We start from the raw sequence: 25010 nt of genomic DNA, 5'->3' as shown, positions 1-25010 counted from the left end.
AGAGGTGAAGGGAGCCACCAGGCTGAAGAAGGAGTCCTATCGGGCTTGGTTAGCCTGTGGGACTCCGGAGGCAGCCGACAGGTATCGACAGGCCAAGCGGAATGCAGCTCGGGCAGTGGCTGAAGCAAAAACTCGGGTGTGGGAGGAGTTTGGAGAGGCCATGGAAAAAGACTTTCGGACTGCCTCGAAGAGATTCTGGCAAACCGTCAGACGTCTCAGGAGGGGAAAGCGGTGCTCTACCTGCACTGTGTATAGTGCTGGCGGAGCGCTGCTGACGTCGACTGACAAAATTGTCAGGCGGTGGAAGGAATACTTCAAGGACCTCCTTAATCCCACTGACACATCTTCCGAGGAGGAAGCAGAGTCTGGGGATGAGGGGAATGACCCGCCAATTTCCGGGGGCGAGGTCACTGAGGCAGTTAAACAACTCCTTGGTGGCAGAGCCCCTGGTGTTGATGAGGTCCGCCCCGAGTTCCTGAAGGCTCTGGACGTTGTAGGGCTGTCCTGGTTGACACGCCTCTGCAATGTTGCGTGGAGATCAGGGGCAGTACCTGTGGACTGGCAGACCGGGGTGGTGGTCCCCATCTTTAAGAAAGGGGACCGGAGGGTGTGTTCCAACTACAGGGGGATCACACTCCTCAGCCTCCCTGGGAAAGTCTATGCCAGGGTGCTGGAAAGGAGAGTTCGTCCGTTAGTCGAACCTCGGATACAGGAGGAACAATGCGGTTTTCGTCCTGGTCGCGGAACACTGGACCAGCTCTTTATCCTCTCCAGGATACTTGAGGGTGCATGGGAGTTTGCCCAACCATTCTACATGTGTTTTGTGGACTTGGAGATGGCATTCGACCGTGTCCCTCGGGGTGTCCTGTGGGAGGTGTTGCGGGAATATGGGGTGTCTGGCCCATTGCTACGGGCCATTCGATCCCTATACAACCGTTGCAAGAGCTTGGTTCGCATTGCCGGCAATAAGTCGGACTCGTTCCCGGTGGGTGATGGGCTTCGCCAGGGCTGCCCTTTGTCTCCGGTTCTGTTCATAATTTTTATGGACAGGATTTCTAGGTGCAGCCAAGTGGCGGAGGGCTTTCGCTTTGGTGGCCTCAGAATCTCATTTCTGATTTTTGCAGATGATGTGGTTCTGTTGGCTTCATCGGGTGAAGGCCTCCAGCTCGCACTGGAACGGTTCGCAGTCGAGTGTGAAGCAGCGGGAATGAGGATCAGCACCTCCAAATCTGAGGCCATGGTTCTCAGCCGGAAAAGGGTGGAGTGCCCACTCCGGGTCGGGGATGAGTTCCTGCCCCAAGTGGAGGAGTTCAAGTATCTCGGGGTCTTGTTCGCGAGTGATGGGAGAAGGGAGCCGGAGATCGACAGACGGATTGGGGCTGCAGCTGCAGTAATGCGGACGTTGCACCGGTCCGTCGTGGTGAAGAGGGAGCTGAGTGTAAAAGCGAAGCTCTCAATTTACCGGTCGATCTACGTCCCTACCCTCACCTATGGCCACGAGCTGTGGGTAGTGACCGAAAGAACGAGATCGCGGATACAAGCGGCAGAAATGAGCTTCCTCCGAAGGGTGGCTGGCCTCTCCCTTAGAGATAGGGTGAGAAGTTCGGCCATCCGGGAGGGGCTCAGAGTAGAGCAGCTGCTGCTCCACATCGAAAGGAGCCAGCTGAGGTGGTTCGGGCATCTGACAAGGATGCCCCCTGGGCGCCTCCTGGGTGAGGTGTTCCAGGCATGTCCCACCGGGAGGAGGCCCCGGGGCAGACCCAGGACACGCTGGAGAGATTATATCTCTCGGCTGGCCTGGGAACGCCTTGGTATTCCCCCGGACAAGCTGGAGGAGGTGGCTGGGGAGAGGGAGGTCTGGGCCTCTTTGCTTAGGCTGCTGCCCCCGCGACCCAACCCCGGACAAAGCGGATGACGATGGATGGATGGATGGATGGATGTATATTGACAGCAAAACTTACAAGACATACACTGTATCACTCTGTGTTGCACATTGTCTTCACAATAAGTTCAAAACAGCAAAATGAATTAAAGCCTTTAGTTTCAAGAGAAAGAAAAAAACTGTGCCTGCATTTCATGTTTACTGGAGAATGGACAAAAAACAAAACAAAGAACTATATTTTACTTTGTTAAACATGGACTTAACTCATGTCTGTGTGTGCATACAAGCATTTGTATGTGGCCAGGACCTCGGTATAATTTCCATGGAGAGTAAATCTAGGCTTGTTGATGGAGGGCCTGGTCTGTCAGCCTCCAACAGGAAACCACAGATTTATCCAAGTGACAACACTGACACTGACACTGAGCAGAGAATTCAGTGCGCCCTGTAATACATGTCAGTACAGTCCATAATCCATATCACTCTGGCTGCCACTGCCAACTACACACAGAGTTGGCACAGAGACCAGAGAAGTAGTCCACAGTGCTGCCAGCCGCACTGGGAAAATCATGGAAACAAATCAAGGTCTACGGGAACACTTCTCAGTAGCACAGCCCAGTATTCTCTTATGAATGTGCAAGTGCAAAACATTACAGACAGTCTGCATTTAATCAAGTACAGGACGAAAGTGTTCATCAAAACAACTCACACTCAAAGCAAATGCCCTTGTAGTGCTGAATAATATAAAGCAAAATAGGTATTACCATGCTTGTAATTTTAAGAGACTTAAAAGTGTTAAAAATGCACTGGGAAAATGCAAGGGTTTTTCCTTCCCAGTGTCGCCAAGTGCTTGCTAACAGGATGCCCTGTGATTGTTTTGGTTGTCTCTCTATTATTGCAGGATCTTCAGGTGACATCTGGTGCTATTTAAATAAGATTGAATTCAATTAAACTGAAATAACAGTTTTAGGAAAAATGAAACTATCTGTATCTTATTAAAATGTTTAGAAATCACCTCTAATTCTATTCAGACCATTTCTATAACTCATATGTGAGCATGTTCATGTCATTTTACATCATTCGGATTTCATAATGGTCATATGTTAGGACAAAACCTTCCTTTTTAATCTTTGTAACTGTAAGCTCTTGAAGCCCATACCATACTGTGTTATGTTCCAATCTAACATCCATCCCACAGTGTTTCAACCACATGGCATTTGACTTGCTAACAATGCAATGACCTTCATTGGTTATCAGAAAGCTTTAAATTTGTACCCAGATTCAGATAATAACATACTCTAGCAAAACAATATAAATGCAAAGCTTCAAAAACTCCAAAACGTTCTATATGAGCTCAAAGTACTGCCTTAATAGTCAACCTCTCTATTCAGAATAACGTGTCTTGGCCTAGTTATTTCCATGGGAAAATTTCATAAAGTGGGATGTTGAAACAGTCTTTTTGGGACTTGTGACACTGATGACCTTGGCATTGAAAACTTACTATAGGTATAACGATATAACCTGCCAGGGAGGGAAAGTAGCCCAAGGTGATGTGACAGGTTGAGAGACTTTTTAGCTGTAATTGGGCTCAAACTCCACACAAACTGTCTCTCTGCTCTGGAACCAGAGTGCTTCATAGTCTCTTTCCAACTAAGGAGTTGCTCAGAGTAATAGGCAGTAGGTGGATTCGGGGCAACTCAAGTTTCCCCAGTTAAAGTTTGTCCCACTTGACTGATGGGTTACTTATAATAGAAGTTAGTGTTGGCCAGCGCTTGTGGCCGAATTATTAGTATTGCAAACATTTATTCTTCTTAAAAAAATGCAAGTTGTTCACGAAGAATAACACCAATAAAACTGTGAATTGACAAGATTGCTATAATATTTGGGTTGTCAGTTATTATGACAGACAACATGTGTGATTTGAAGTGCTTCAAGATACCTTGACCCAAACATCTTCAATTATTCCTTATTTACAAGCCTAATGTTTTTTTGAGACCTAATCTCCTGTTCCACCTTAAAAAAAACATTTGGCCTTAAATAACAAAGGCATAATGTGACCGAATAAATGTATCTACTTGTTAAGTATGACATCACTAGCCATCCCGAGATCTAAAGTCTAAAAATCGAACTCAGGACCACTGAAAGAAAGAAAAACAGGACAAACTCTTTCAGCTTCCCCAGCTGTTACAATAAGGTTTAACGTTCAGATATCAAGAGGTTCACAAAGTTTAGCAGAGTTAGAAGTTGCCGGGAAGTTAGGAATCCAGTTTTCACCTAAAGATCAGATACCATGTTTTGACTGAAGTACTTCTAAAAAACTAAAACACAGTGCTCTGGTGTACCTTTGAAAGTAGACTAAATAGCAATGGTGGTTGGAGGGTCAGTGAAGATGGGCTAGCTGACATATCATAAATTGCCTGGTAGCTAGCATACAGGAGGAAGAAGATCCTGAAAAAAAAGAGTTAAAAATGGGCCCATTCACAACACAAGGTTAGTCATAACACATTGGTGCCTGGTTTTGACTAATTCCTAAAATGTCAACACTGAACTTTTATTCAGCCAGAGAGATTCAAATATTTGATATTCGAGCCCATGGACTGCAGTTTTTAAAAACTTAAAGATATGTATAGTCGGCTGGCTGACCATGATCCCTAATGACTTTTGGGGGGCTTGTTTCTATTAAATATAACAAAAACATTACAACGTGTTAAAAAGGTGACAGTGTCATTTGTAACAGTAGACCCACAGTAGAAAGGAGACCCAGAAACAGGACTGATACATTATCATTTAACCAGCAGATACTTATTGTATGTTTGATGAACCAAATGCACATTTTATAAATATCAGGATTGGAAAAGATGTGCCTTTGTGAGATGTCCCCACTCAGTTGAGTATGCATCAGAGCATCCAGGTTCTCTGCTCTCTACAATGCTCCAATTTGTGTCTTAATTCAAAATGTCTTGAGTCTAACTAACTTCTTTGTTTAGAATTTGACACTACTGTTTCTAATCTTATGCACTTGGACTCACACATACACACACATACACACACACACACACACACACACACACACACACACACACACACACACACACACACACACACACACACAAACACAATGCTCTTCTGTCAAAACTTAATTCAGTTATTTGTTTTTTGGTAGAAATTAACAATGGAAACACCTGCACCCTATTCATAATTTAGTTTTCATAACTTAATGCCACATTAACTTCAGTTTATAACACACCCAAACCAGACTCGCCTCGACAAAACCCCCTCACTGCCAGCTGGGACATGCAGCATAGCGAGCCAGAAAAAACAGAAACAAAGTGGAGGGAAAAGAGAAAAAAAAGAAAGATAAGTAAAAAACTTATGGCTTACTTAGGGTAAAAACAGCCATGATTTTAAAAAAGAACAAGCTATTGCATCCCCAGATGTTATCACCCATCCAATCTGTATATATTTATAGATCATTTCCATGGTTTTGTTTTTCACGTCACTGCAAGGTCAAGTACGGCTCAGAAATAAGAGAGCTGTTTAGATTATAGCATCTGGTTAATGTAGGCATTTAGCAGGTGAGGGAGTGACTTTTTGTGTATCAATATTTCAGCTACTGATTTGTTAAAATAAAACAATTCTCAAAGACCAATATCAGGTAGCCTTTGAGTCTCCAGTATATTGCATAATCATAATTACGCATCGAATCAGTTTTATTGGACATGGAACAGAACAGCGCCTGTGATAGATACTGGGGTCATTTGTGATCCTTAAACGATTTGTCTCCACAAACATATGAGCTGTTAATAATATTAAATCATCGACTGTACTGTACATTGGCTATGCAATTCTACAAATAAAGACAGCTTAAGTCTGAATATAAATACTTTGACAGATAATTTTTAAGGTTCACTACACACCAACTCCAATACAACACAAGCCGGAAACACACCAGTGTGTTTGACGTTTTTTCGTAAGCTGTCTTGATACTAGTGAGATCATCACCTGTACTGTAAATTATGCCATAAGTGAGCATTTTAGTATTTGTGGGAAAACTGATTAAAGACGTTTGCATGAACAAAAGACAGTTTTGCATAGTCATGTATGATCACCGCGTACTTCTACAAATGACATCCATGCGTCTATTGTATAAGGTCAAATTAGAATAAATTGTTTCTCTTCCTTTTTGCATTTTACATTAGCAGTAGTGACCACCGGGTACTTAAACAGTCCTGCTTATTAATGAGCATGTTTGTGTGTGTTGGCTAAGTTTAGAAGCCTCTTTTGTCCCACAGCTCACCTAAGGAGAAGTGATTTTCTTCATTCCCCTTAACGTCCACCATGAAATCATGTTTCTATGATTATGAAATCCCACAAGAAATTCTGATCAAAGAAGCCTCACACAAGACTCAGAGAGGGGATAGTGGGCTTTCAACTGGTTTCTTATAAAATCCCAGAGCCCACATTCATTGTTTTAAAAAAAGAGACAAAAAAAACAACAAACATTCCACAGATGCTCCTACAGTCGACTGGGTGATACCTTTGTATGGAAAGTGGTAAACCTAGGGGTCGGTTCAATCCTTTCTACTCACTGACACACAAAATAAATACTGTTTGAGGGGCACAGACAGGGGAATCGTCAGCAGTGATGGTGGACAGTTTTTGTCATATGCTGTAAACACACCTGAATCCTAAAAATATGCACATGCAGCTGAATCATAGAAATTACACAGTTCTCTTTTCTCTGGTCCATCTGCTTCCTGTCTATCTTACCACTACTTGACTTTGGCATGGGACTTGTGGGTTGTACCACCAACAACAGAATTTTAAACAAAACTTAGCAATCTCACCCTGAACCAACAAACCAGTAGGGCAGGAAGGGGTCTGAGGACAGGAAACTCTCAAAACAATACTAAGCAAACTACAAAGTGTAAATATAGAGTTTGAGGGTAAACGGTCTAGAATTCAGGGACAAAGATTATAAGAAAGTATAAAACACATTTTTCACTATTATTTTGGAATTTCACAGGAAATTAAACAGAATCTAAATGAACAGAAAGAGTAACAGAAACTGCAAGTGTTTTTTGCACAGCACTACCTCCGGGTCTAAACGGTCCTTGCACAGATGGAATTATTTCCTCTTAAATGAAGCCAAACAAAAACACAAATGACTGGATTTACTTTAGCAAACCCGAAGGCCATTGTCAAGTTCACATTCTTATGCACTGCACCTTAAAGAAGTTCTTGAGGGCTGGAATGTGGGTGGCACATTCTGTTCTCCTGTAGTCATCGACATTTTGGCCAACCTGCATACAAACAGGATGTAGACACTTAGACTGATATCACAGATCTCTCTTAGAAGACTAAAAAAAGACATGAAGGAAACAGGCTGGGAAACAACAGGATTCAAACGATGTCATGAGGCATCTGAAGACTGATCATCTTGAGAAGTGTTTAGTGTCGTCATGCCAATAAGTTCTCAAAGGGATTTAAAAAAACCAACTTGTCAATAAGTGCGTGTCTGAAAGAACAGGATTTCTCCAAATTATTTGAATTGAATTATTCCATTGTGAGGAAAACTATCAACAATTGTGTATATTTGTGTATTTAGTGACTATTTGTGTAGAACTAGAAATCTAAGCAAAGTCAGTCTAAATTTAAAACAACGGTCTCTAAAAAGACCCAAAATTTGAACCCAGGATCTCCAGGTAGCCTGAGCTGCATGTGTTTACAGTGCACAAATTTGATCCGCATGGGAAGTGTACCAGAATAAACTAAAGTTTGTAGATGAACATAAAATCAAAGAGTAGGCCTTTTGGAATGAAGTGCTCCTGACAGCTGGAAAGACAAATCAAAGACAGTAACAGTGGACATGTTTGGAGCAGAACAAAGGCAGCGTTTCTTTAGGGAAGAGCTATATACTACCAACTACCATACCACTTCAAGCACCAGATACAACGGTGGTGAAAATATTATGGTTACAGGTTGCGTCTTTGACACTTAGGTCCTCTGCTCGCCTTGTAATTCACTCATTTTTCCACTGCACTGAGATATTTTCAAAGCTTTTCTTCCAAATTTCATGTAAGCCTCTGAAAACAAGAGTGCTGAATGAAAATAAGCCAGGAATATTTCGGGTTTCTCCAGAATACTTTATAAGTTAATAAGGGCGTACGCTTCTGTATCTGACCACAACAACATGTGAAACCCCTTATCTCAGAGCTGCAAAATGACCCAGCTGCCTCCAAATTAATTTAAGTCTGTGAGTCCTTGTGTTTGAAGCGTACCTGCTGTTTTCATGGCAAAGAATGCATGTGTGTTTGAGTAATTCGAGCTGGTATTTGTGTTATGATAGGGGAATGCTTACACAAGTTAAGCCCCATGAGCCCGTCTGCTACTCACCCAGCTGATCAGCACGATCCGGGGGGCTCCTGTCTCTACACTTCCGACTTTGCACAGTCCATATTGAGGCTTTGAGATGTGAAACTTAGCAGCCAGCTCTGCCACACCACCCGCTGTTAGGAAAGAGACAGATGCAGGGTGAGGGAACAAAGGGATATTGATGTGCAAATACGCTGCACTTTCTTTTTATATATCAACTTCTTTCAAGCCCAAGCAGAGGAGCAAACAAGCTTTTTTGTGGTCTTATGAAGGTAAATGATAAAAATAAGAGTCCACTTTACCTCCTGAGTCAGCCAGTTTGAGGTTGTTTGTGACTCCATCATATGCAAATAATGCCCTGTGAACATACAAACACACACAGGTCAAGATGCAAACAATAGCATGATTTCTGTGTATGCAAGCCCAAAGCCAAATGTTTTCCTGCGCATACCAGTGCTTTGTCTGAAAAACAACAAGCTTCCTTGCTGTGCAGAAGCACTATTACACCGACAAAAATAAATTCTTTTCAACTGTGACACACGTGCTCGCTCACTTTGTTCTGTCTCCCTTCCTGCTCTTGTTCACCAAAGACCCTTACAGCACAGAGATAAAACAGCACGGCACATTGTAACACAATAAGCTGCATTCACAGCATTTTCCTCATCGATGGGCAACTCCTGATTGTGAAATAAACAGTGTGCACACCGATGGGGCTTTTATTTTTTGTTAAGTGTTTTGCAGGTGAAAACCTGCCCCACCGCACCCTTCAGTGAGAAGACTGTTGCTGTGGCAACTCGACAAACTGATGATGTGTTTTCATGAGACCACTGAAAAACAACGGCTCAATTAAGAGCTTGGTGACTGATTTAAGATTGATACACACAATAAAAGGGCTTATATGTGGTTTGCTGCAAGAGGGAAATGTGTGACTTCATAAGAACCAAAACAAAGAAATAAACCTTAAGGCAAGTTCATTTTGTCTGTACTGGATCTGAACCCCAAATGACACCATTATGCTATTTGAGAAGATGTGTTTCCTAAATAATCTCGATGCTTTTGCATGTTTGAAGCACATCTGTGTAAATGTGTACGTTAGAGTCTGTTGCTTAACAAGGCGGCCTGCAGAGAGAGAAACTGTCAAATCTTTAAAGGGCCGCATGTGCCCGTCTGTGTGCACAAGTATGTGTCTGACTGTGGGCCTGTGTAAAGGTTTCACTGTAGGACTCCTGGAGTTCAGAGAATAACATCTGGAGCTGGATTGCAAAAGGGCACAAGCAACGATTACAAAGGACCAAAGGTGAATGGCCTGTGTGTGTGTGTGTGTGTGTGTGTGTGTGTGTGTGTGTGTGTGTGTTTCTGTTCTGTGTCCTGTGTCCTGTTTGTTTGTATATGTGTCTTTCTGGCTGCTGTTACAACCAAATTTCCCCCTGTGGGACAATTAAAGGATTATTCTATTCGATTCTAAAAGCATCAGTATCGGTTTAAAATGTTCCGGTTGACTGTACAAAAGAGTACAAAACAGCTGTTTGGTATATGGGTTGACAATGGTGCCAAATAACTCAGTTAGCATTTCTCATTCACTGTTATTTTTCCTGATACAACAAGTCTGCCTTTGTTCTTTCTCCCAGAAGAACAAAAAGCTTCAGTCAAAAGTCAGTCAGTATGTGTGTGCGCTGAGGACACAATAACCATACTGTGCAACCTACTGAGCAAGTTGCAAGCTGGCCGAGCATGTGAGGAGACATGTTGCTGCTGCGCTTTCATTTTTGGGTTTTTTTTTTATTGTTTTTGTAATGTTGGCAAATGTTTGTTTAATATCTATGATATCACCCTGCAAGTATTTGAAATCAGATTGCATAAGAATATAATGCAACTTATGGGAACATTCTCCCCCAGCTCCCCGGCACGAGCTCTGCATCACCTCAAGCACTTACTTACGTGTTTCGGGATTAGATTAGCCACAAAAACTGCAGCAACAACAATGCTGCTCTCTTTTATTAGTTTTAACAAGTCACCAAACCACATCCGTGGTCTTCTAACATTCCAAGGTTGCCATTCCCAAGCTGTCAAGGTCAAAAGTCAATGTGACTGTGAAGGAGTCTTAATTGCATGTGCAAATTTTCCACCCACAGAGAACAAGCTTGCTCACGAGGTACGCTGAGCTGAGGGACACTCTTTGTTCTGCCACAGCTTTCACTAAGATGGACTTTGCAAAGATCCTATTTTTCAGCAGCTTTCTCCCCAAATCTTTACCTAATCTCAATTTAGTGAAGCAGTATTACAAAATCAAACACAATAAGTAAAGACCATCTTTTGTATCTATCCATCTATTGATACAGTTTTTGAGAAAGGCACAAATTACAGTTAGAAACTGATCACATAGGGTCTTCTTTGAGCAAGGAGACAGCAAATGTTCTACTGACTCAAAACAAATGATTTAGCATCAAAGGAAAACCTCGGTGAGGCCTACATATAGCTGTCATGTCGAAATCTTACACATTAAACCACTAAATGACTGCATGGACATATCAGTAGTTTTATGTAGTGAGCATGTTTTTTCCCAAACACAAGCTGAAGTCTTTTATCCTGTCTATCCTGGAAAGTTGTCCTCGACAATAAGACCAAAGTCGCTTTGGAGTCTTGCTTCATACCTGAGCCAAGCTGTGCAATATTACATCATATGAAATTAAGATTACCTCTATATGCCCATTTTTGTCTGCATCACTTGATTGGGTATTTTAATGTAGTAATAGAAGTTTCAAAAGCGGTAAAGTTGTTCCCCTAATTAATAAAGCACACCCCTACCCCCTCACCAACTCGGCACACACGCACTGACTGACTGACTGATGAGAAAAACAGACGCTCTTATGTCTGTACTCCAGCCCACTTCCAAACCAAGCCAGCTATGACCTCAGAGGAAGAGAAGAGAAGAGAAGAGACACGTGAAAGGGCGGGAAAGGGGCCATCATGAAGGGCAATGGGGCGCAAAGTGGGAGAGAGTGAGAACAAGAAAAGAAAAGCCTAGAGCAATGATGTCATAATCTGAAACATCAACTCTTTAAAGTAATTAACAGTGGGAAATGAAATCTCAGCATCGTAGCCACAGCCAGTAACTCAACAAATAAACATCTGTTTTCAAAGTATTTAAAGAAATGGCAGTCTGGAAACACAGGCACATGCACACAATGTACTGTAAGCCTGAGCCAGTAACAATAGAGAAGGTTTGTCTTGGCCTGCCAGCGCCCCTGTAATACCTCCAAACATGCTAAGCTCTACCATTTCAAGATCAACATCACAGAAGCAGATGATTGCGTATCCATGCTCTCCCCTCACCAGGCTAAACTCTGCAACAGCAGAGTGCTGCATTACACAGGAAACACTTGAACACAGCATACACGTTTCTCCTGTGCTGTAGATTCTGAAGAGATATTCTTTGATGGTTTTTTCTTCTATTTATTTTTTTATTTAATTTTTTAAGGGAATGCATATTATTGTGCTAGTCCTTTATTATAAAATAAAGAAGTAAAGAAGTAAATCTATGAGAATATATTTATGGGGCCCAGAATCACCGATCATTTTTCACATTTTTTATTAACTTTGCCATCCGTCCTCACTCTATATATTCAGTTGATGTGTAACAATCTTTACCACTTTAAATTCATTATTCTGACCTTCACCTCTAGCAACTCTGCTTTATTCCTCCTATTTTAAATCTTGTAGTAAAACACACCTTGTTCACAAACTGAAGCAATATCTCATCTTCATTTTTCTCCCTCTGTGTCTCTCTGACAGCGGGTTCTTGTGAGCTCATAGGTCATTTATTCCTTCCATCTTTGCCAGTCGCTGAGATATGAGAGGGTTTTTTATTTTATTTTGCACACTGCTGATAAACTGGGTATGAAGAATAAGATATAAATAAACAGATGAAATGCTGGGAGGATTCACAAGGATTAAGCTCTCCATCAACCATTACTTTGTGCCCCTTTCTCTCCCCAATGTATGGATACACCAGCAACTCCCAGGTAAAGCTTATCGACAAATTTATAACTACTTAAGTCAAGTCTTGTATTTGCCTGTCTACTGTACCTAAGATTTAAATGGCTACTTTATGGATAATGTCTTTTTATTTCACATGACATATACTTCTTCTGCTCCTCTCAGCTTCACAATTCCTTACTTTTGGCTCAAAGATGACCTGGCCTTCCAGTTCTATTTTTACCTTGTCTCCCAGTCTACCACTACGTTTGCACTAGACTGGGGAGCTTGGAGACGTCCCTGCAGCACACGGCGCTCATTTCCTCTCTCCAAACATGGGCATAATAAGTCTAGTCAGACGTGATACTCATATAGTGACCACACAGCGACCCCAGTGGTGCACACATTCTTCCGTCTGCACTGCAGAGACACATGGAGGTTTATGGGAAGGGTTTCAGGAAATCTGACTAAGAGAGAGGAAGTAACGGAATAAAGCCAAGTATTTGTCTGGCTTGTAAGAGTCCTACAGACTGGTATGGTGTGACCTAAGTGATGTATCCTGAGTAAAAAATGTTGCATGCTAAGCCAAAGAGGCACAGAGAGCACACATACTTTCAATTAAGTTGTACAAGTGTGTGCATATGTCAATGAAAACAGCTTCATCAGAAGCTCCACTACTTTACGCACAGTCTAGAGTACCTAGTTTCGCAGCAGTCCCTTATTAATAACATGCATAAAACAATGTTGCTGAGTCATGGTTTTATATGAACTCTTCTAAGCACTTAAATCTCCAGATGACCCAGATTCATTCAGAAAAAAAGTATCAGAAAGAATGAAGGCGAACGAGATGAAAATTTAGTGCATTTTGAAAAAGAGGTAAGATACAAATGAATGTTGCAAAGGAAATGAGACGGGAAAAGTCTTGGTCCTCATATTTATGGATTCGGGCAGCCTACAGAGAATTACTGTAATCCTTTCAAAGCAAGCAGCAAGGTCCTTTAATTGGAGCTGTTTAACAGTAGAGGACTGAAACATGTCACTAAAGACTAACCCCCTAAAATACACCTGCTTTGTGTCTGTGTAATCTGATGTCTCCAATGCTATTTTGTCCCTCATACAGTTTAAATGAGCATTTCAGATAAAAGTGTGTAGTCTGGATGAGGTCTTTTATTTTGAATGTTGACCGGATTCTCTTTGCTGTTCCCGTGCCTAACGTCCTGCCCTCCTTACCTACTCTGTAAAAAAAGTTACAATTAAACTGGAGTAATGATCATGATAAGACAAATTTAATACAGATATTTGAATGTGCAGTACTTTGTAGAAGTCTTGAGTCACACTTCTTTTTATAGTTTGCTTAAAAAAAAAGGAAATAGGAGCAATTTATTGACATGTTCAAACATACAACATAGTTTATCAATCAAAAACATTTGTACAAGTCTAATGAGCTTTAAGTAGTCTTCAGGAATAGACCTCCAGGCTTCTCGAAGGACATTCAAAGCTCTTCTTTGGATGTTGGCTGCTTTTTGTACTCTTCTCTGTCAAACTGATCCAGCACTGCTTCAACAGTGTTGTGGTCCGGGCTCCGGAGAGGCCAGTTCATGTCTAATATTGTTGTTGTGAGCTATTCTGGGTTTTTTTCACCAGGTATGGTTTAACTGCTTCGTTGTCATTCTGAAAACTGAAGCTGTTGCCAGCCTGATGTTTTCCAGATGATATTTTATGGTGGATCCAAATCTGATGGTACTTTTCTACATTCATAATTTAATCAATTGTAACAAGATGCCCAACGCTAACGACTGAAATGAAGCCCGAAACTACGACAGAGCTTCCACTGTGTCACTGTGTGTGTTTTAAAGATGGCTGCAGACACTCACTGTTGAACCTGTTAAACAGTGACAGCTTTTAAACTGCAAACTTCAAATTTCATCACTCTATAAGATCTGCTGCTACTAATTTTCCATCTTTTCTTGTGTAATTTGGCACGCCTCAACCAGCCTTTGACAAAGAACATTTCTGATGAGGCTTCAGTGAACAGTATATGGATCAACTGAAACACTAGATGTATTTCTCAGTTGCTGTATCAGGTATTTACAGATTTTTTTTTCATGTTTTTTAAGGATATGATTTTCAGATACTGTTCATCTCCTTTTTTGGTCCTTCATTTGTCAGTTTCCTAATTTTTTGAATGAGATCATACACATACCAGAATATGCCAGGTTTTCAGCTAATAGCTCTTTGGAAATCACCTTAGTGGTACAAAATTATTATTTTATGTTTGTCAAACTGTGTTATCTTTGGCATTTTCATAGCTTCAACTAAGAGAAAAGACAAACCACTGCCTCTTTTCCCCCGCAGGTCAGTGATTTAACAAACAAAACACTCTTGTGAAAACTGTCAGGTACAATGCTTCGCTGAAAATGAGTGGAAAAGCAGCCAAACAAAATTTCCAAAGAAAAACTCTGAAAGACCTTCAGAAAACCTGGAGAACTGTTGCTCAGGGCCACTTTAAAAATTACAAGGAAGTCTGGTTCCTTGGAAGAGACATACAAAGAAATCAAGTGTGGCTCATGATTTTTGCACAGCCATCTATTGTTCATTGCAACATAATGTTGATACGTTGATGAAGCCAAGAGGCAAAAAATCTGAAAATAACCACAAAAAAAGGTTTTTGCAATGATGGGGGTGAAATCTTATTTCAACAAGCCAGGTACCCTCTAGCAGTTCTGTGGTTTATTAAGTAGGGTGTAATATCCTGCTGCTGTCATTTCTGATGAAGTTAATACTTAACTATACCTTTCCAAATGAGATCAGACTGAAGTACTGCCAAATACAAAGAGAAGTGTATAGCTATGTGTGAGAGTAACTGAAACCATACTGTCATCATAAAACATATGTTGTCAGACTTTAGACCAGCATATAATGTCTGGTCTATTACCAGTATACTACTGTGTCAGACGTAAAGCTGGCTCTGAAGAGGCCCAGCTATGACGTGATGGTGATGTCTTGCCAAGACTTTTGCCCTAATAATAAAACCATGCCCAAGTCCCAATCAGCAGCATGTTTTTATCCTAGTCAAGCAGACCAGATGCCATAGTGGATATACAGTCAGACAATACTTCACATACAGTGAAAAAAAAATACCTTTCTAGGATGTCCTGTGAAGCAAAAAGTCTTTAATGTTTTAGCATAAAACCCTTTTTCACTGGCATTTTCCAGTTAAACAATGAAAACTATACAAGCTACTGAAACAATGCACAAAATTAATGATAATGAACTAATTAGTGATAAACTGCAAACAAAAGATGAATTCAGCTGCCTGCAATAATCCTACCATATTGACAGTAAATAGAAGCAAATGTTGCCTTTTGCTCTACCAATTCTGTTTAATGTGAAGCTGTGAAATATACCGTATCATAAACCATCATTAATGCTGAATTTATGAAATTAAACAACTGTCCCACAGGAAGCATTTCTTCAAAGCATGAGGTCAAGAGCAAACATGAAAAATAAATGGAAAATCTTGACCTCTGCAATGAGCACATCCAGTGGTTTTGTTGTGTCATGTGGTGCATTTTATTAGCATGGAATGGGTTAATAATAAAATCAATGCAAAGTTTTCTTTCTCAGTGATTACAAATCTTTATCCTGTAATGATTGCTCTCTTCTGGGATACGCAGTGCCCCAAATTAAAATGAGACAAAGAGTCACTAAATGTTTGATGATCATTAACTTCCAATGTTTTTTTTTTCATTTTCTGCTTGTTGAAAATATTTTAAAGGTCTCACTGAAAGCTACCAATAAACCTGCACGACTCCAGAGCTAATTGCTGCAAAGACCACTGTTCACTTAGACTGGTTGAAATACTTAAAAAACCTTATCAGTTTGGCTACATAGAGGACAAGGTCACATTTTCATGCTTGCATCTTCTTTTCTTAAATATTGTGATTTCTTCATGCAGGCACTGCTTAGGCAGCACAAAGAAGCCTGTAGTTTTTCCACCATAAGCAAATATCACTTACATTGTTTTGCATTTCTGGTAGGGTAATGCTCACACTAAAGATGCCTCGTGTTTCCTCCCCTTTCAAGGACAGCTGTGCAATTTTGAAGCGTAAACACTCGCCTGTATGACCCATAAGAGTTTCTCAGATCCACCCTGTGAGCAACGTTGACTGATCTGTATAATACTTGACAGGGTGGAGAAAATATCAGACTCCCCTGGAGACTATTACAGACCACAAAAGCTATTTGGCCTAGAGAATATGGTAAATCAAAGAGAAATGACAGAGGCGACGGATGGCAAAATTATAAGAAAGGACTGCAAGTGTAGCTAAACATAATGTAAAATCTTTGGCGAACAAACAACAGATTGCATACAATATCAGGCAGAGGGGGTGAGGGAGAGACTGAATGGAATGCTGCAAGGAGGAGGGGAGGGGGTTTAAAAAATCTGCTCTCAGCAAAACACGGAGCCAGAGAAGTTTAGAAAACGACAAACTAAACAAATAAGTAATTAAATCACTGCCAAGGACCAGTGAGAAAAAAAGAAAAAGCAGCCCTCCCTGTCGTAAATGGAAAATATCGGGGGGACAGACAAAGAGACCAAGATAGACAAATATTATGCTGCCGTGTAATAAGTGTCAATCAAGGTCCTGAGACAGCAATCTTGCAACAAATGCAGACAAAACACAAGATTAACGCTAAGACTACAAAATGACACAGGCGGCCAGCAGCGCGCACTATAAGATCAAGCGATCAACACCTGGTTTCACGTTACAGCCTTCAGTTAATCTACAGATAGCATTAACCAGTTATGTTGCAAGCAGAGGCTGCACACATTGCAATTAACTGTAATGTGTAATACAACCCAAGCTTTAAAGAAAAGGTAGCTTAGTTGTGCAGGCAACTGTTCCAGTAGAATATGAGAACAAAATTTACTACCATCACGCGATAGTGCACGTCGCACTAGCAAAGAACGCAACCCGCAAAACACGGTAGCTTTTCCCAAAGCCAAACAGCATGCATTGATTCAGCAGGGAGGAAACTGTCTCGAGTGGAAACAAACAAAAACTATTTTAAGTTATATTACCGTTTGAATAAAACTTAATATAACCCCCTCTATACTTTTATTTTTACTCAACAACACAGCAGCACTTAAGCTAAAAACAATAGAAGATGGATACAAGAAATTCAGTGTCGTGACGGTGGGAGCTTAAAGAGAGACGGGGCCACACGGTGGAGAGTTATATTCTGGTTGGAGAAGAGACACTCAGAGATGGGTTCACACTGGGGAAAACGATGAAAAGCACTAGGGGATACACAAAAGTGTAAATGGGTAGGCTAAGAAGGGCGCCTTCAACAATGGCGCACAATGGGAAGCAGTCAAAGTGTATTGGAGGTTTCCAAGGGGGCAGTTGGAGTATGTGGTTAATGGAGGGAAGAGTTTTGATGAAAGTAATACTGTGAGTTGTTGCGAGTCTATATGGGGTAAATCGTTATGACTCTGGAAGGTATATAGTTTATCTGGAGAGGAGAAGAGAGGAGAGCAAAAAATCTTCTAAAATCACGGTCCACTGGGATCACTCTGGCATTTCCTGCCAAAACTGTCCAACAGCACCACACAGGCACACACGTACACAACACACACACACACACACACATGTAAGCATCCTCCCTTCTCTACATTACAGTTATTACAGGCTCATTGAAAACACGATGGCATCTCATCTTCAAGCATTTCCTTCAGTTAAACAAAGCAAACTCTCAAGTATTAAATACCCACTTGGAGCTCATTTAGCCCGTCCTCTCTGTATCTTCTCTTAATGCTTTGATCTTATTCTCATTGCTCTTCACCCCTCCACCTGTCCTCTTTTCTTTTCTCCACTCTATTGCCTCTTTAAGTTTTATAATTTGATGGCTCTGCTTTTCAAAAGACTTTCATCCGGACCACCCTTCAGGGCTGATCTTCCATCTGCTGCAACTCTTGGTCCTTCCTCTCACATACTGTCCTTTATTTTCTTTTAACTTTACCTCATTCATTTGCAGTCCCTTCCCATCCTGCTTAGTCCCTCTTCACTCACCTCCCTCAATTCATTCACTCTCAGCAAACAACCTAGCTTTCCCACCAGGGTCGTCAGGACAACAGAGCCCCCCCCCCCCAACTTTCCACAAGGACGCACAGCTCAATCTCACCGCCAGCAAGTGAACAAACAGGGCAGGAGAAGGGAAAATAGAGTTCCCAGTCAAAGTCTTGCATTCTGTGTTGCTGCGAAATGCTAACATTTAACCCACACAATGCCATCACTATAAACAAGGAGCGCTTTTGTAACTGTGGTAAAGTAGGAGCAGTTGCTTGAACAAGTCGGCAAGCACAGCTCATGAAACCTGACAGTGTGACTGTAGGAATGAGAGCCCAGTGTGTCTTCATTAAACCTGTTTAATGTTGTTCTGTGTGTATATGCATTTGCATGTGTCAGAGAAGTAATCCTGAAGGAAAAAAGAATGAAGCTTTACTCCTTGATGTGGCATAAAAAGCCTAGCTACTATTGGAGTTACTACTAATGAATGAATAGTTACAGTTCTGTGCCTCTCAGTGTTGTGCGTAAAGTTAGAAAACAGTTCATAAAGAAGTTCAATTTAGAGATAATCATGAACGAATCACTACCTAATTACTCGATAATATAGTATCTCCTATGTGGTTATTTTAATCATCTACTATAAAGTCCTGAATCAAGGTACTAATGAACACCTTTTCCGGATTAGAACCTTACTGGTTTGTTTCTCACCGAATAAAGATTTGTGTGGTAACCAACCTTTAACTAATAACCTGCACAATTTATCGCTATTATTTCCTTTCTCTTCCTTAATAAAGAATGTTTGAATGCAAAATCATGTATTATAGCAGGCATAGCTTAATTTAAAAAATTACAAGGTATAATAAGTAATAATATGTAACTCATTAGAATCAATATGGACCTAGACTTTTATGGCTTTAGACAGTCTAGGCCACACTGGGAAACTTCATAGTTCTCTTCAGACCTGGTGAGGTGAGTAATTTAAGCGCAGAGAGGATATTCCTTGTAAGAAGTTAAGACTCAGGGGTGGAATGGGTTAAGAAGAGGGCATCTGTATACTGTGTAAAGCCAAAAGTCAATACTGACTCATTTTTAGCTTGTACGAAGAACATGCATATACCTGTGCTTATTTGGTAGGTGGTGCTTAGAACAGAAAGGACAAAGAGGAACGCTGCCAGAGGAGGGCTGTCTATTTCGAAATTCTGTTTGTGTGTGTGTGCGTGTACTTGGTAGTTACTTTCTGGGACAGCCACTCTGCAAGCCTGAAGTGAAAATGGATGGATGGATAGATAGATGGTTGGATGGATGGATGGATGGATGGATGGATGGATGGATGGATGGATGGATGGATGGATGGATGGATGGATGGATGGATGGATGGTTGGATGGCATACTTAAAAGCAAGGCAGGATAACATCAAAAACAATCACAGATAATAAGAGCCTGTCAGTAACAAAACCATGTGGACGGTTGCCCTTCTACAATTGTTTTTGCAATAATTTAGACCCAAAATTATGGGAAGAGAGGCGCCAGGGTTATTGTTTTAAATAATTCCATTTACAATAGGGACTTTGTAACCGTCTGACACTGCTTGTCGTGTTATGCTTGGCACACTCAAGTCAATGAGCCACAGGAACATGACAAATTGTCTCTCTGTGCACTTTTTTTTTGCAAGATCCAAAGCAATGAACTTTAAAACACATTCTTACTTTTTAAAGAAGAACTGTTCTTTTTAGATATTACTTCCGATCATACAAACGGGATAATTTTCTTTTTGCTTTTTATTTCTCCAATAAGGCTCTGCAGGGGTGAATTTTTCTTTGCCTTCTTGCTTAGACCATCCTTAGTAGTTGAGGAAAACCATGTGGAAGCCCATCAGTTCTTTCAGCACTTCTCAATATAAGCATTGCAACATTATAATAGTTAGGTTACTCACATATCTTTAATTTTACTATATGACTGTGATTATACTTGTGAGTTGTGGTATATCACATCATTGCTTACACATACCCCTAAAAGTCCATCGGTTGGCTTAGGACACACACGCCACACTCTGTATTCATTCTCATCCCAATGTTTGAAGAAACACTAAAATACAGATGTCTTTAGACAGCTATCAGACACGCCCTTGAAAATAATACCCTGGCTATGTGCGAGGCCCATTAGCTGAACAGGCAGTCCTCCCTGATGTTGCTTCCATTTATCATAACATGTGCATGAAAAGAAATCATACTTCCACAAAGTTTTTCAGCAGAGTCCTGAAGACTTATATAAAACAATAAGTCATTTGTTGCCCCCACTGCTGTAGGCACAGAAAAGGACAGAGCTCCACTGGAAACAATGGGTGAAATGATGTGAGACACTTGAATGAACAAAAGGAGAATTTGAAAGAAAGGTCAGTTGTAAAGTAGGATTGACAAAATACTTCGAGAGCTTTGTTTACCATGATCTTAATACCAAACCTTTGCTGCAATGGAAAGAAAATCTGTGGGATACAATTTCTTTTATTAAGGTGAGAGCTCTTTACATTGTTCACAACTGACACCTGAAACCAAAATGAATGGCACGACAGTACCTTGAAACATTAATTACCAACATTTTCCATTTTCTGTGTGGCAGCTATGAGTCGCACTTCCAAACAAACAACAGTTTGCACACTTAGAGACCCAAACATGTGAGGCCAAACAGGTAGAATACACACATCCAGTGTCACGGTGTGTAGTCATGTCTCACCATGGCTAAACCCTACCATTACCCTGCAGCTTTGTCTCAGACCCTAGATGACTCTAAACAACATTTAAGGGAGAAGAAAGCAGTTGTTTAGTGATAACTGCTCAAATCATCCCCTAAGTTCATCTAAACAGGGATACATACAACAGCCATTATAGCTATCATTGTCATCATCTTCAAACATGCCACCCACAAACTTGCTCACACAAGCAAGCGACACAAGCTGAGGGTACTGCTCTGCAGAAGCTTCAGCCTACACAGTGCAGTGGAATTGTTTGTTTTTCTAACAAGACAGGAAATTCTGTTGGAATAACGTTAAACAAAAAGCTGATAGGTATGTGCCCCAACAGATCACTTGTGTGTATGATCTTTGTCCTAATGTCACACAAAAAGCACTTCACCGGCTCCAGTTGTGCTCTGATCAGCTTATGTTAGTGTTCAAGTGTCGCCCCCATGGAACCCACCGGATTGGGCCAAGTTGTAGTCTTAGTGTTAAAGGAAAAATAAGTGACAGGATGTGGGTTTCTTTTGATAAGATTCATGCCTCTATGTCACAAACAAAGCTACTCCAAGGTACGGTACAGGTCGCTGTGACAAAGATTATACTGTCACGGTCCAGTGTACTCACCTCTGATGTCCTATTTACAGTACGCTGCTATTTATATTTTAGATCTATGTGTCTTGTGTCAGTGAGCCTGGAAGCAACTGTGCAACCTTTGAAGCCTCATTCTGAACAGAGAAAGGAAAGGGAACCAATCAGACTGCTTGGGTTCCTTCTGTGGGATTTTACAGTAAGGTGACCAGCAGGTATTGTTTCAACATAGAAGGACGTGAGGTAACGTTGCACAATGGCATGTGTGTATGAAAAGCTTGAACTGCTGTGTTTTAGGGGGGTTTTGACAGGTGGGTCACTGTGGATAATTCAGGAACTGAACAAAAAGCAGAACGTGTACAAGGAAGTTTAAGCAGGGATTAGCTTCCTGATAACAGTGTTAACTGTACTTTATTACTATTTACAGGCAGAAGAACCGAAGTGTGCACGTTCACACACATGCAGCCCTGCAACACAGGTGTACTTCATCTAGAAAGTAACTTTAGACTCAGGGACTGTTTAGGTGTCAGTTAATCATACATGAGCCTGTGGAACTTTTGAAGCAACGCAAAAAGCCTATGTTGCAATAAAGGTAGTCCAAGTTATCATCAATAGGAGAATCCCTTCACAGGAGATTAGAGGCCTGGGGAGGAGGGATAATGTGTTGCTAAATGTAAATGGCTGATGCTGATTTCCTACATTTCCCACTGACTTTTGAAATCTTATTAAAGAAATGGTAAATGGACTGCTACTTATACAGCACTTTTTTTTCTAATCCATTTGAACGCTCAAAGCGCTTTCTTGCTACAATGCTCATTCACTTATTCACACTTTTTCTATGCTTACGAGCTTTTAACCTGACATCCACATAATCATACTCCAGATGATGCATCAGGGGTGACTCAGGGTTCAGTATCTTGCCTGAGGATAGCTTGACATGTAATCACAGGCTAGAGGAGCTAGGCATTATTAGAGTACTATCCTACTACTACACACTGCCCCAAAGTAGCAATACAAAGAAAATGATTAATGTAACAATAAGTAATATTCATTTAACAATTTACAAGCAGCAAAAACAGCACGCCAATTACAATTTGGGCAGTTTTCCTGACGAAACTGGATGCCTTTAAATAATAAACGTCACTTGTGGCAAATTTCTATTTCAAAGCAACAATGCTGAAACCTAACACCTGTAATTCTGTGACCATTAACATTTGATGACAGATCGCCTGGCTGTTACACTTCTGCCAAAAAACAGATCACAAATGAAGGTATTACATCACTCAACAATAAGTCATTTCAAACCAAAGAGGGAATTTTTTTTTAGCAGCTTAGGAACAATTCCATACCACCTTAATGACAAATATCTCTTTAATGAATGTAAATATTGGATTATCTATAACTAGAAAAACAATCAAGAATCAGCCAAGATTGACTGCTGAATGCTCTAAGCACAATGACTCAGTTACTATGTCACTCTCAATGCTATTTATGCAGCACATTTAACTACATGAAAATTCAATGTATTTTCCATAACAGACAAAAACATAAAAAACAACTACTATAATGAACTCAGGTGTTTACTTTATGTGTCACTACCTAGCTGCAGTCATCCCCTGCAAGAGAATTAAGTGTGATCTGCAAGAATAATGTTGATAAAAAAAACAACAACAATGTGTTAATCTTGCCCAGGGCCACAGATGTCTAGATATAGCCCACACTTTTTCTGATGAAAACACTCCACAACTTCATATGAATTCCTATCTTATATGATTTGCGTGGCTGAAACAAAAGCATAAACATTATTTTACCTCCTGCTTGCATTCCGAGGTGCTAGAACAACAACTTTGTGTTGTACAACATGAAAAGCAAAGGTTAGTTATGTAAATTATGACTTCTTACAATTCATAAGATTGCACTGTTGTATTGTAAAAATAGATCTGAACTATTTTCTTTTATTTCTTCCTTTTAAAAGGCATGCAAACACAGCTTCTGAGTAACACAATTGGTAGTCTTGAGTGGTCCAGGAGACTAAGCACAGACCTCCAAGGCTGTCTGTTGAACAGAGAAGTCTGAATGATGGATGCATTGAAATTGCCCGTCTTTCCTTCAGAGTCTCGCCCACAAAGGGTCTGTTTCCCATTCAGGACACAAGGTCATTAGATAATACACACGAGGATCGCAAGGCCACACAGTGGGGCGGGATCATTCAGCACAACAAGCCTCCGCAAAAACTTCTTGACGCCTTAACTCAAGTAGTCTCTGCAGGAAGTATATGCCCATCCAGAAACAAATATACTGATGTGAAAGCTCACATACACATTGAAATTTCACAGATGGTTACACATGCACAAGGATGGGCTGAATAGTTTGACAGTGGGAATCATGACATCATCATGTTCCCCTCCCACCTCGCTATTCAGTCACAGCAGAATTATTTATCCTTTGAAAGCGGGTTAAATGAATGCTTAGGAATGCCCTTTTCTTTCTTTCTTTTTTCTATTTTTCCTCTGTTGTAATCACAGGCATATGCATCCACACATGTTTGTAGATTTGTTTTAGGCACCTGGTTGGCAGAGACCCAATCAAGATTTTGTTATTCAGCGAAGCTGTGGGGGAAATGCCCTCAAATGAGGAACTGCTGGTTCAGTGAAGTGTCAGCATGTCAGGACAAAAAGTTATTCTGAACATGGAAACTTTGAGAGGTTTGCCAAAATTAAGAAAGAGTGGAAACTGAGCAAGTTATGCTCTGGATGTGGAAAAGTGTTTCCACTCCATTCGTGAAGCTGTCAGATTTCAGCTTGTCATGGTTAACTCAAAGCGCTCTGAAACTCATTTCCTGAGTGGCGTTGTTAGTTCCAAATTGAAGCCAGGAAGAATGTAGGAAGAAAGTGGGCGGGGGAGAGAGGTTTGAGGCAGAGGGAGATGAAGCAGGGATGGACCAAGTCTGTCCTCTACTTCCACTTGGGCACATGCTCGAGCTGGGGTCTTGGATTTTTTTTTCTTCGTCAAAGTGAGTGGATGTAAAGCAAGAGAGGGGTAAATTTGCATGTATTTAATTTTAACTTTACTGAGTATAGCCTGCAACAACATGCTCATATCAGAGGATTACAAAATGCACAAGCACACACACAATGTGCATGAAATTTAAAAAAAAAAAAAAAAAAAGAGGAAGGGGAGTACACAATAAGACTGACACTGTTTGTAAAAGAAGGGTAGATCACCATAGTGACAGATCAGCCAAACCCTATGGCAAAAACATGAGTCAATGAGTCAAGTGTCAGATGCTCAGGTTACATGGGCATGATCTCAGTCCAGCATTCTTAGAACCTAATAAATGTATTTCTTTCTCTTTTCATTAGTCTGTTAAATAATCTGAAAACTAGAT

The 25010-nt window shown here is 40.8% G+C and overlaps 1 protein-coding gene across 1 annotated transcript in view; it reads right to left on the bottom strand.

Moving 5' to 3' along the window:
• The window catches only part of LOC146621128 (uncharacterized), a 34483-nt gene that overhangs the window by 8399 nt on the left and 1074 nt on the right, over positions 1-25010 (bottom strand). Inside the window, exons 2-4 of the mRNA XM_085368149.1 lie at positions 8557-8612; positions 8276-8388; positions 7108-7182 (exon numbers count right to left, since the gene is read on the bottom strand). Coding sequence (XP_085224275.1) covers positions 7108-7182; positions 8276-8388; positions 8557-8612 — 244 coding nt within the window. The remainder of the gene's footprint in view (positions 1-7107; positions 7183-8275; positions 8389-8556; positions 8613-25010) is intronic.

The sequence above is a fragment of the Diplotaxodon limnothrissa genome, linkage group LG12 (assembly GCF_057381915.1).
Source record: "Diplotaxodon limnothrissa isolate DT_005_m linkage group LG12, D_limnothrissa_male_GT1.1, whole genome shotgun sequence".
Taxonomy (NCBI): Eukaryota; Metazoa; Chordata; class Actinopteri; order Cichliformes; family Cichlidae; genus Diplotaxodon; species Diplotaxodon limnothrissa.
Note: the sequence above shows the minus strand (reverse complement) of the source record. Positions and strands in the feature narration are given on the sequence as shown.